This window comes from Emys orbicularis, chromosome 2, assembly GCF_028017835.1.
Source record: "Emys orbicularis isolate rEmyOrb1 chromosome 2, rEmyOrb1.hap1, whole genome shotgun sequence".
Lineage (NCBI taxonomy): Eukaryota > Metazoa > Chordata > Testudines > Emydidae > Emys > Emys orbicularis.
In genome coordinates, this window is record NC_088684.1 from 113,767,183 (window position 1) to 113,779,647 (window position 12,465).

General features: G+C 40.6%; 1 protein-coding gene across 4 annotated transcripts in view; it reads left to right on the forward strand.

Moving 5' to 3' along the window:
* CAP2 (cyclase associated actin cytoskeleton regulatory protein 2) overlaps positions 1 to 4,903 on the forward strand; it is a 79,255-nt gene extending 74,352 nt beyond the window's left edge. For all 4 annotated transcript variants that reach the window (XM_065399015.1, XM_065399018.1, XM_065399017.1 and 1 more), the window contains 3 exons: positions 179 to 261; positions 2,921 to 3,061; positions 4,820 to 4,903. In XM_065399015.1, the coding sequence (XP_065255087.1) occupies positions 179 to 261; positions 2,921 to 3,061; positions 4,820 to 4,903 (308 nt within the window). The remainder of the gene's footprint in view (positions 1 to 178; positions 262 to 2,920; positions 3,062 to 4,819) is intronic.
* The last annotated feature ends 7,562 nt before the right edge of the window (positions 4,904 to 12,465 follow it).

Genomic DNA, 12,465 nt, shown 5'->3' on the forward strand with positions numbered 1-12,465 from the left:
ATGCAGTTAACTTTATGGACATGAATAGTCCTGTGTAAAGTTACTCACATGTGTAAGTCATTGCAGGGTGGAAGCATTTTAGTTTTTAATGTGGTCGTGTAATTTTTTTTATTTTTTTTTTAAAAGACATCTTTTTATTTTGCCTTCATTTGTTTGGGGTTTGTTTGTTTGTTTGTAGACAACTGCAGAAAGTTTGGCCTTGTGTTTGACAACGTCGTGGGTATCGTGGAAGTGATCAATTCCAGGGATATTCAGATTCAGGTAAACATCCAGTTAGAAAAGAAGAAGAAAAGAACCAACAACTTCAAAGTGGTATTCGGCTAATCGAGATGATTTCAGCTTCCCTGGAGTATACAAAAAAATTCTATATTTCCAAAAGTTACCTTTTAGATGCACTAAATTCTTCTAACTTGTCTAGAAAAAGGTTGAGAGTTACTATTGTTTTTGCCTTTGAGTTTTCAAGTGCCACTGATCAAGGCTCCCTTTCGAGAACACCTTTCCTTAATGTTCTGGTGCCGTAGTTGAGATCAGCAGAGGTATTTTCTGATAGTCTGGGAACTGTTACTTCTGGAGAGTGGTGGTCAGGTTCTCTCAATGAACAGTCCCCAGCATCCTGGTCCATCAGTGCCAGAGTTTGGCAAAGCTTCATGGCATAGTGCCACTCATTTTTGCCTAATTGGTGCTAACGTCAAGAAGGTGGTTGTGAGGCTCAGCTAATTTTCTCCATTTGCCCACTGAGGATGTTGGGGTAGATTTTCAAATGGCACCTAACTCTCAATTACTTTAATTGAGAGCTAGGTGCTGCACCCTTGAAAGTCTACCCTGTTAGCAACAGAATGGAATTGAAATGGCTTCTCCGGCTTTGCTGGGAGAAGGGCAAACAATGGCTTTTCTTTAAAATATCAATAAAAAATAAAACCCTCGAAACATTCATCAGCTCATATCCTGCCATCAGTCTCGAGGCTCACATTCCTCACTGAAATCAGCGGGGTCTTCTACTTACATGTAGATGGGCTGATACAGCAGAGTGAGTGACATTAATAAAGAAGAATACTGTACCATGCTTCAGAAATGTGGCTCAAAGCCACCACAGGGAGAGGAACAGCAAGATATTTTGTATCTTTTAAATGTTAAACAAGTGGATGCCATTACTACTAGCTACGTGTCTACTTCTGAACATTAACCAATAATTTTATTGGTAATTACTACATTTCCTTTTGTGGGAAAGAGGCAGTTGGGAGAGAAAAAAGGGCATGATTATTTAGGAAACAGTGATCTTTTTTTCAATAAATAGAGGATTTTCATTGTTAGCACTAGAACTATTCACCAAAGCTGAAAAATCTATACATAATGAATAGGAATGCCACATCTTGTTAAAATTCAAATAAGGGGGAAATATATTTGCTAAAATCAAAATGCTTTTGATGATTCAGGCTTCATGAATGTTGCATAAGATTTCAGTGCCTTATAGCATGGCTGGTCTTGCACTTAAAGAAAAGTATGAGTCAGGCTGAACAACAGCTGCTTGAAGCAGGCTGCGGTCTTCTTTCTGAGGGTTTGATCCTGCAAGGTGCTGAGCACCTGAACTCTGTCAGCACTTCGCAGGTTTGGTCATATGAATGATATGTTCATGTAACAGATCACTGGAATTCACAAGCAGATCTTGCCATAAATAGCAATAATAGTGCAATGCTCTTGGCTCTTGACCCCCACCAGTATAACTATTTACTGATTTTTTTTCCCTGCTGGGTTAATATTTAATCAAATAAAATATCCCCAGTCATACATATGATCCATATAGGAGCATGCTTTCGCCTCAATGGAGCGCCATTAAAATCAATCTAGACACAGTGCTCCACTTGCATAGACTAGCCATAGAATCAAGGCCACGGTCACTTAACACTCTGTGTTTATCAGCATGTTGTTCAGGAACTGAATCTGAAATGTATTAATATGAATGATGTGAGCAAACACTCCTTTTTATTTACATGAGAATATATATCCCTTGCTGCTGCTGTCTTCTGACCCTAACTAACCTCTGTCCTTTTGATACCTTGGCGAGCATATACCATGGGGCTCTAGTTACTGCTTTTGGGGGGGGAGTGGGGCAGGGCAGAGAAGGGGATTCTTACTGACAAACAGTGACTCAACCACTTTGTCCTCTGGAGTTGTTTACAACCCCACAGATGCAAAGAGGAGTTGGCTTGTTTCCTCTTCTCGCCTCAAGTAAATCTTGCACTTGCTTTCAAACTGACTTAAAGAAATGTCTGTTTAATTTAAATTGTAATCAATTTCAGTACACTTTTAGAGCTGTACCATAGCTGGCAGGGGAAGACAAAAAAAAATCCTTTCTTACTATGTGCTGCAATACCTCAGAGACCCTTCAGGCTGCAGAATGTTTTATGCAGAAACTTATAGAGCATCTCTCTAGTGAAGGAGTATTTGCAGTCAGTCACTCTGTATGTGTGTGGGGGAAGGTGGGGGAACTGTTTCCCCATAAGTCCCACTGACGTACATGCAAGCTATGCACTAGTACTGGTGGGAGTGTGTGTGTGTGTGTGTGTGTGTGCCCCATGACCTTATCTCCTTTGGTAAAGAGTGCCACGGGGTAGAGAGAGAGAGAGAGAGAGAGAGAGAGAGAGAGAGAGAGAGGAGTAGAGGCTTGTAGTTTAAAAGTTGATGTTTTAGAACTTCAGGGCTAAAGAATAACATTTAATACAGTTAAACAGTAGCAGCCTTCCCACCATCTATTAATTGGTCAATGCCAGTCTGTTTAAATCCCCAAATGTAAATGCAGCTGCCATACATCAGAGGTTGGTGTCCAAAGCCAGGATCAGAAGGTGGATGGGGGTTTTGTTATCAACTGTTACTTTCACTGACACAGTGACATTTGGTATTAGGAGCATTTATTGTTCTTCAGGTAATGGGGAAAGTGCCAACCATTTCAATTAACAAGACAGAAGGCTGCCACATATACCTCAGTGAAGATTCATTAGACTGTGAGATTGTGAGTGCCAAGTCATCTGAAATGAACATTCTCATCCCCCTAAATGGAGATTATGTAAGTGGAATATTTTTTAAAGACTCAATTTTCTCCCTCTTAATCTGTGTAGTGATTAGCCTTTCATATTACTAGGCAATTAGGAGTTATAAAGTGCCACAATTTTCCCCCCAGCAAGGTGTGATTCAAACCATAGAAATAAACCCTCTTTCATACACCAATAGTCTCAGCTACAATCCATCAAAGAACACCTTTTCCTGGGGTGCAAGGTAATTCTGTACATTAAAAGAGCCTTTATCTCCTTCCATTGTGATGGAAAATAATTTAGTGTCTCCTATGTCAATTTAGTCTCTAGACTGTGTGAAACAGATTTCTAACTATAATTTCCTGCCACACATTATAAGAACATTAACTCAAAGGTCAGGAAATGCCAGTGTTAAGGTCAACATAATCCCATATTAATTCTCAAATAATACAATGTATTTTTAAATACTATACACTTACAAAAAGCTTGTATCTTGTAGTACTTCCTGCGCATGCCAGACAGAGTCCAGGAAAGCCATTCATACATAAGGTGCACGTTACCTGAAGCAAGGGCTCTGACTCTTCTACAGAGGTTCTCATACTATACTTACGACTGCAGTATCTCAGCACCTCCTGTGGAGCCGTGCCTCATTCACTGCAGGCAATACAGTAGCAGGTTATCCTATAGTTAGACTGTGTTGTAATACAGACACACAAAGGGGCAGGGTTAAAGTTGTGTATGCAACTTTATGGAGGGCTTAACCAGGCTACCTTAATGTTCTCTTAATATTTTTGTGCTCCAATTCCATTGGGGAGTTTTTTGTTAATTTAAAACAAAAACAAACAAAAAAAGCTGGACACTATACCCTAAATGTTCAGCAGTGACTAGTGGTCCTGGGTGCCCAACTTCAGACACCTTAAAAGGGCCTCATTTTCAGAGGATGGTTGCTAAGCACTTTCTGTAAATCAGGCCCCTTTAAACGTGTCTTGAGCTGGGTACCCAAAATCACTAGTCATTTAAGAAAATGTAAGTCTACTGAATGCCCTTGCAGGGTCTGAAGAAAGGAGCCCTCTCTTCCACATCTTAGGAGTATCACACAATTTTTACCATACAGGGTGTGCATAACCTGAGGCCAGGGCTCCAACAGAGTCCCTGGCCACCTTCACAAGTGCCCACTGAATGAGCTAAGGACTCCCGTGAAGTCCTGCATCATTGACTGTACATATTGTGTCTTTTGGAATGCTTCACTGTTAAAGTGGTAATGTGACAGTGTTTTTGTTACATGCACCTTTGTTCATCCACCCAAGACTGGTGAACAATTATCTTGATATCTGAGATTAAATCTGCCACCAAATTCTGGGGATTGACCATGGGTTTTGCTCTGTAGGACATCACTTTTCTCTTTAAAATTCCTGTTAGTCTTGTCATTACCTTACCAGGTTTAAGTCCTTCTTTTCTACATTCCCATCCAGTTAGCTTGGCTGCCTGGTAATGGAGTCCATAGTCTTTTTTGAAACAAGGTATATTGACGTAGTTTGCCCAAATAATGAGGAAAGGGGACTGTTACAAACTAGCACATGAACAAAGCTATATGAATTATGGTAGTAATGAGCTTATTTTCTGTGTGGCATTGAAACAGTTTCCTGCACGCAATGAAGAAGGCCTCTTTGTAATCCAGGCATGTCTGAGTTATAAATGCCTTGTCAATCATGCAGCACTAATAGTACTCCATCAGTTTTTATAAGATATCCACTGTTTATCTAACAATTGTTGTTGCTCTTTCCATTTACCAGAAAGAATTTCCTGTTCCTGAACAGTTCAAGACAGCATGGGATGGATCTAAGTTGGTCACTGAACCTGCAGAGATTGTAGGTTAACTTCCTAATGCCATACAGCACCTGCTGACTATGATCTCAGACCAAGGTCAACCTAAATAAAACAGCAACATAGAGAACTAGAAGTAACAGTAGCTCATACTGCTGCAGTAGGTCTTCAAACAGCAGCTCTGTACATTAGAAACAATGACATGTCTGGCACGCTTTTATTAGGCATTCTGTTATTTTTAAAGTTTCCACACAGTTTGCCTTCATTTACGGTTTTAATTCTACATGATGTCATGTGAACGTAAGGGATTTAAAAAAAAAAAAATACTCCATTTGCGTTATTGGCTATTACACTGCACACAACAAGCCAAAAATATTGCATGATATACTTTGTTACAATCATGTTTCAGTGCATTCCTTTTTACGTTTCTGCTAATCAAAAATAATCTTAAAACAGTTAAGATGTTTATTTTACCTTTTAGACAATTCATGTATGATGTGGTGAACATGTACCCCTAGGAAGTGTGTGATTCTTGTAGATCTGTTCTAATCATCATGGGGGGTTTTAAGATGCAAAAGTACAATTTTTCAGCAATACATTTTGCCAGTGGACTATAAAAACAGGATATTTTAATCAAACATTTTTCTAATATGTATATGTAGAGTATCCCTCAGCTTTCAGTTTACACAGACCTGTTGTATCCCTTTTGGTTGTAAATTATTAATCCTAATATCTTCTAGAAAACATTACTTAATGTTCAGCATATCATCTGAAGGTTTTTCACTTCTCTGATTTCTCTTGTGTTCCTTTATTTGGGGCTAGGGCAGGGTGGGAATTGGGTTTTTTTGTTTATCTTCACACAGTACCTCACAGCCTGCTCTGAAAACTGAGGGCAGGTCTACACTACAGCCAGGATCAATGCTCTGAAATCAATCCACTGGTGGTTGATTTAGGTGGGTCTAATGAAGACCCACCAAAATCAACAGCAGATCACTCTCCAGTCGATCCCTGTACTCTACCCCCAATGAGAAGAGTAAGGTAAGTCAATGGGAGAGTTTCTTCCATCGACACCCCGCGGTGTAGACCCCGCGGTAACTCGACCTAAGGTACATCGACTCCAACTACATGTAGCTGGAGTTGCATAATGTAGGTCGACTTTCCATGGTAGTGTAGACATAGCTTGAGATAGGGTTGTTTTATGATTTGGGGCACATGCTAAGTGTCAGATGCCCTATACCTGGTTTCCTTGCTGATTTTGTTTCTCTAAAGTATTCTAGTGTATAAGCCGTCTGTTGGGGATGTAGTCCCAGGGTTTGTTTTTTTTGTTTTTTAGCCACTTGCAAGATTTGCATACTAATCTTCAAATATGTCCATAAATAAAAGCCATAGATGTATTCCATCTGAATTCTGAACCCAAATTAAAGGGACTATTTCTTGTTTAAGACCCTTGATTCTACGTTACAGTTCTTATTTACATGCTTTTTTAACACTAAGGTGGAGTGTGCTATACGTTTTACGATTTCAGCGTGTAGTAGTCAAAATTCAGCATACATTTTTGATCACTTGTAATACTTTGTAAGAGTGAAATCATGGTTATATGGTTGCAAAGCTAGTTACAGGATATACATTGTGCCTACTGCACCTTTTCGGAGTACATAAATTCCTTCAGTTTTAAAGTATCTGATTGTACTACAACCAATAGTGCTCATACAATAAGGTTTTATTATCTGATGTTTTATCTGTATGTATAATGTTGTGGCTTTAGTACATACCATTTTTGAACAGTAAACCTATTCTGAAATAAAAAAAGGAGTCTGTACTTGGTTTAAATACAGCGAGTTCAAAGTGCACTTCATTTAAGTGTTTTCATCCATTTTCCTAAATGCCATTTCAAAAGGTTTGAATGAGGAGAGGCAGCTCTGACTCCCTGCTGTTGACCGAGTGTCCTTTGTACATCATATCCAACCCTCCCCTCTCCCAGAGGATAGCTTGGATAGAATGTATTAGTGATAATGGGCAGACTTATAGTTTCAAAATTAAAGCCTTAGTGGCAACCACAGAACTTCAGAGGCCCTCACTTTAAATAATTGCATTGTATAACATCACTCTCTCTTTTTGGTGCACCTGTATGTGCTATAGGTTATGTCCTGGAAATGACCATGTTCAAGTCGGAGTTACAGAAACTTTGTTTCTAGTCTCAGCTCTGCCACTAACTCATTGTGGGCCCATGGGCATGTCCCTTTTCGGCCGATTGTCAGAGATGCACAGCATAGCATCATCCACTAGTTGTGCAATGTATTTCACCTGGATGTAGAGCACATACCTAAAGAAACAGGCGGTCGGTGTAGGTCATGACAGAACAGTTTATTAACATTAAGAACACTAATAATTTCTGCCGTAAAACAATCACACATAGGAACATTCTAAACCTGAGCCACTGACTTCTCTTCTAATCCTGCATCTGATATTGATACTATGTATGTCATCACTCAGCAATATGATGCCAACCAACCCTTTGGACTGCTGAAGCAAAACAAGTGTTGAATACTCAAAAACAACAGGAAGCAGATATACATCTCTGACTTATGGGAGGCAGGCAAATAATTTCAAAATAGCCCCGTGAGGAACCAGGGATACTGATTCTCTCCTGAAATAAGTGGCTGTTTGAGGGGCTGTATACTTGTATGACTTTTCTCCTAAATATTTGCAGGGAAAACACCACTATGGTATGGCTTTCTCCCTATGGATTATGTTCCTGCAAATGTTTTACAAATATTGCAGAAAAGGCATTTCTAAGAAATTATCCTATTAACTGTTGATATCAGATACATGTGCCCTTGCTACACTTTTTTTAAAGTGCAGTTTAGTTTCCTTGCCATGCACTCTCATGTAGGATGGGCTGCACCCTGCCCTACAGTGGAAACCCATCTTTAACGTATATATGGGACGTGAAGGAAGAGGATCTTTTTTTAAAAATCCCAGCTTCTGACTCCACCTAATACACATCAATGTACAGATGCCTCTAAAGAATAATCCTCTACTGAAAATCATATATAAAATCATGTTGGTAAAAAAATGTACATGCCTCCATCCTTCAGGCATTCTGCATAATGACAATCTGATGAGTTGTGCCAACTTTAATCGATTGTCTGCAGGTCTGAGCTACACTTAATGCCTTCCCCAGTTCTGTTGCTACAACCAATATATCACGACTTTAGGTGAGGAATAAGCAGGAATGAGCAGCCCTAATGTGCAAAGATTGTTTTGCATTATCTTGTGCCGATTCCAGCTATCTGTGTCCAAGTCACACCCTCATTGTGCTTTTCTGTACCAAAATTATGGTTATTCTTGATATTAACTGTTGCACCAATTTAAATTGTACAGCACCACACTAGCTAGAACCCACTTGGGTGCATACAGTGATCTTGAGAGAACAATTATTTAAACATGTGTGCTATCTATGGGGATAATTGTGGCATGCAGGACAGTTATCGCCTTTTTGATGAAGAATTACACAATCAATGTAGTGTGATTTTCATGAAGTTTTGCACCCATGTAAATATTGGAAATAATGCAGAGAACAGCCCCTTTTGAACTTTAAAGCCTTTATTCTCAATGTTGTCATTCTCTGTATATTTTTGTTTGTTAATGGAAAGAGATGGGAGTTATGAGGTGGCCAAAATAGCAGCTTCTAGTTTCAGTGGCTGAAGAGTTGTAGCTTTAGGAGTGAAGAGTCAGCCTTGTATCCAAGGTAATAAATACAGGACACAAGGTTGTAACTTCTTTTCATCAGTGTAACTATAGATAAATGTGATTGTTATCATTTTACTCCTAGAGACAATATCTAGACTTTGGAACCACAGGTTAAAATCCTTCTGGCATCAATTCCGCCCTTTATCCTTCCAAGGTGTATAAACTGAGAACCATAAGTTGTTTACTGTGTACGTCCTTTTTTATTATTATCATACCTTCCCTGAGGGCCTGTCTGCTTTGCATGGATGTTAGAGATCCTATGACACTTTCCACAAAGTAGGGGGTTGCTTCATTGTTCTTAGCCAAAAGTGTCCCTTCTCCCAGGGCTGTCCCTAGCTATTCTGGGGCCCTATGCAGCTCCCCCCACCCCACGACTCCACGGGTTGTGTGGGGCTGGGCTCAGGCCTCCGTCGGGGAGGGGGGGAGCTGGCTTGGGGGGAACCACCCCCCAGCACTCACTGGCTGCGTGGCTGCGGCCAGGTCCCTGCACTTCCTGCCGCCGGTGAGTGCAGGCCTGACCCTGCTGCACTCCTCAGGGGCGGGAAGAGGCAAGGGGGGGAGCAGAGCAAGGGCAGGGACTTTGGGGAAGGGGTGGAGTGGGGGCAGAGGTGGGGTGGGGGCCATGGGGAAGAGGTGGGGCAGGGGCTAGAGCAGCACGCAGCTGTGCAGTGCACCAGGAAATTTGGTACCTCAAGTTTCCTGGTGCCCTACGCAGCTGAGTATTTTGCGTTTGGGTAAGGACGGACCTGCCTTCTCCACACTTTTGTGCCGTTTGTTGGCTGGCTAGCCGGCCACTGCCATCCACTCCAGAAGTGACTGCATTTCAGTGATACTGTAAGTATGTGGCCAAAAGGACACATGCAAGGTGTGTTGCCAAATAATGAAAATAATTACTGCATAATACAAAGTTTGCATGTAATGGTGTTAGAATGATCAAGTTTGTAGAAAGCCCCAAAATAATAAAGGTTTCATTGCTTGATACTGTGGGGCAACATCCCATATGAAGTTCATCACCCTTTGTTGACACTTAGCCTTTGTCTCTACTGCCTTGCACTTTGTGTAGTATTTGGGCCTAGAGAACCTGCTCTTGCCAAATTAAAAACATAAGTTTTGCCATGGATTTTAATGGGATCAGGATCAGACCTTAAGTACTTTAAGGAATATGCAATTCTAGAAATAATCCCAACATTATATAATAGAATCTGTGCCAATTTTTGATACAAACTGATGACAGGATATATCCCTGAAAGCAGAAACTCAGGTAGTAAATACAATAATTCCCCAACCGTTATCAAGAAACGGTGAATTGGCCCTTTGTTTCTTATTATCTTAAAAAGGAAACTCTGTAAAAATCCTGATTTAATTAATCATACTTATTAAAAATATAGGAAAACATAAGAGATTGTAAGTAGTGAGGTACTGACCCTATATATCCACCAGGTGGCAGAAAACTATTATGGTGCAAGCAATTCCAAGCTTTGTTGGTAATCAGACAATGTAGGAACTATACTATTTATATAGAATACATGTATTAATTTAGAATTGCAGCTAATCCAGGAATTAGGAAAGTTTACACTCCAAAAACAAGGCAAAATTAACATTGTTAAAAACAAGAAAAGATTATTTGATTCTGAAAATGATCATTTGAGTAAATCCAGAGTTATAAAAGGATTTATTTTTTTTAAGAAAGTGCCGGGGGGAGGGGGAGAGAGAAAACATCCAGTTCTAGGTATCAGTGAATAATTCAGCTCATCCATTTTCAGCTAACCTTCTATAATAACCATTTTAAAAATAGATGCAACAGGAAATACCTAGTTGGCTTAGAACACTGAAGTCTAGTGAGCAGGGTTATTAAAGAAGGTGACAGGGGAAATAATTTCCAGTCTGCATTTGAAATACAGAAATCTTTCCAGTGTGTTCAACCAAAGCATTCATGTTATTATTAATTATTAAGTGTGGTTAGGGTGCTCGGCTTTGTACAAGTCACATGCCCTGTAGACCTTGCATCCAGTATTTAATTTAGTGCCATTGTAATATATACATATCCCAGAAATACCTACACCTGAAACCCCAAATTCTACTCCCAAACATCAGTCCATATCATGTAGTCAATGGAGATCTCCAGCCTAAGAGCTAAATAGCCTACATGGGTGAAATGCTGGTACCATTGACTTCAGTGGGGACAGGATTTCTCCCCATATCCCTTGCACCTGCAGAGGGTGGGGATGAATGGAAGATCCACATGGTGGTAGAAAGACTCTGACTATTACTCCAGCCTCTGATGCCCTCTGATTACTTAGCAGGGTGAGGGGAGATGGCGTAGAGGATCCAGAGGGCAAGGGGTTCTCTGGCCTGGCCCAGGCTATCCCCAAACAGCTACTATGCATAGCCACTTAGCTCAATCCAGGGTCCTCTGCACCCACATAATAAAGGAGAGATATTGGAGTAGATAGTAGCATTTGTTATTTGGTCTATATAGTAATGATTAATAAGCTGATGTCTGTGAAGTATTTTAAACATATAAAACTTTATAGAAGTCACAGATACCATTATTAATAGCAGAGGCATAACTAGCACTATGTACTCAGCCCTCTTTCTACACAGACACTACCACTCCTTTCTACATTGGAGTTCTTCCTCCAACTAAAAAAATTAGTCTGGCATAAAAGGAAATTAAAGCATTTTAAATGTTTTTCTTACCTTGTCCTTAACTGCATTCAAGTGGTATTTTATGTGCCTCAAGTTCCATTCCAGATGAGTTACTACAGATCTCCAGGGAAAGAGTCCATTCCTTGTAAAGGAGGGAAAGCAAGAGCTCTCAATGCCTCAGCTCCCCTATCTGTACAATGGGGATAATTATACTGCCCAGCCTCACTGGGGTGTTGTGAGAAGAAATATATTAAAGAGGTGCTCAGATACTATAGTAATGAGGATCATATAAGTATTTAAGATAGGTAGAACCTAGTGTGAGAGACTTCCACTCCTTAGCTATTGCTACCCTGAGGAAGACAGAGACTGAGAGCTTTCCTCTAGGTCTCAGCTCTAGAGAAGAAAATAATAAGCTGTTAAAGGCCATCCCCTCCTATTTCTCTTCAAATGGCAGGTTGGGCTACCAGAGGCCACTTCCCCCTTTTGATTTTCCTTCACAAGAGAGTATAGCTAACCCTTAGACAACGGAAGTACTCTGTTATTTATGGATAAGGGGTTGGGTCCCAATCCTGCAAGTGCATATGTGTTTAACTTGAGTATCATGAGTAGTAATTTCAATCAGTATTCACAGTACTAAAGTTAAGCACCCGAGTTTGCAGGGTTGGTGCCTGAGAATCCAAAGACCAAGCTGAGCATTACAAAAGTGTTCCAGGGGAATAAAATTACTTCATATTAATAACTCACAACACTCAGAGTGCACCTGATTGTGAGCACCCCACAGTGCAGGTGAATTACATGTTTTCACCAAGTTCCATTAACTTTGCAAGCAGGGCCGGCTCCAGCATTTCTGCCGCCCCAAGCAAAAAAAAAAAAAAAAAGCCGCGATCGACGGCGGCAGTTCAGCGGCAGGTCCTTCGCTCCTAGAGGGAGTGAGGGACCTGCCGCCCCCGAATTGCCGCAGGTGCCGCCCCTCTCCCTTGGCCGCCCCAAGCACCTGCTTGTTAAGCTGGTGTCTGGAGCCAGCCCTGTTTGCAAGGGATTAGTGCAGTACTATTCTGAAAAGTGACTATGTAAAAATAGCACCTTCTTATGCAACAGATCTGTTCTCTGTGTGTATTCACAATCCTGTTTGCTCCCTTACATAACAAGAGGATGTTTGTAGCTGCTTTTTCAAAAAATTTTGTCAGCCCCAGAGTCAACACAACTGTGGGAA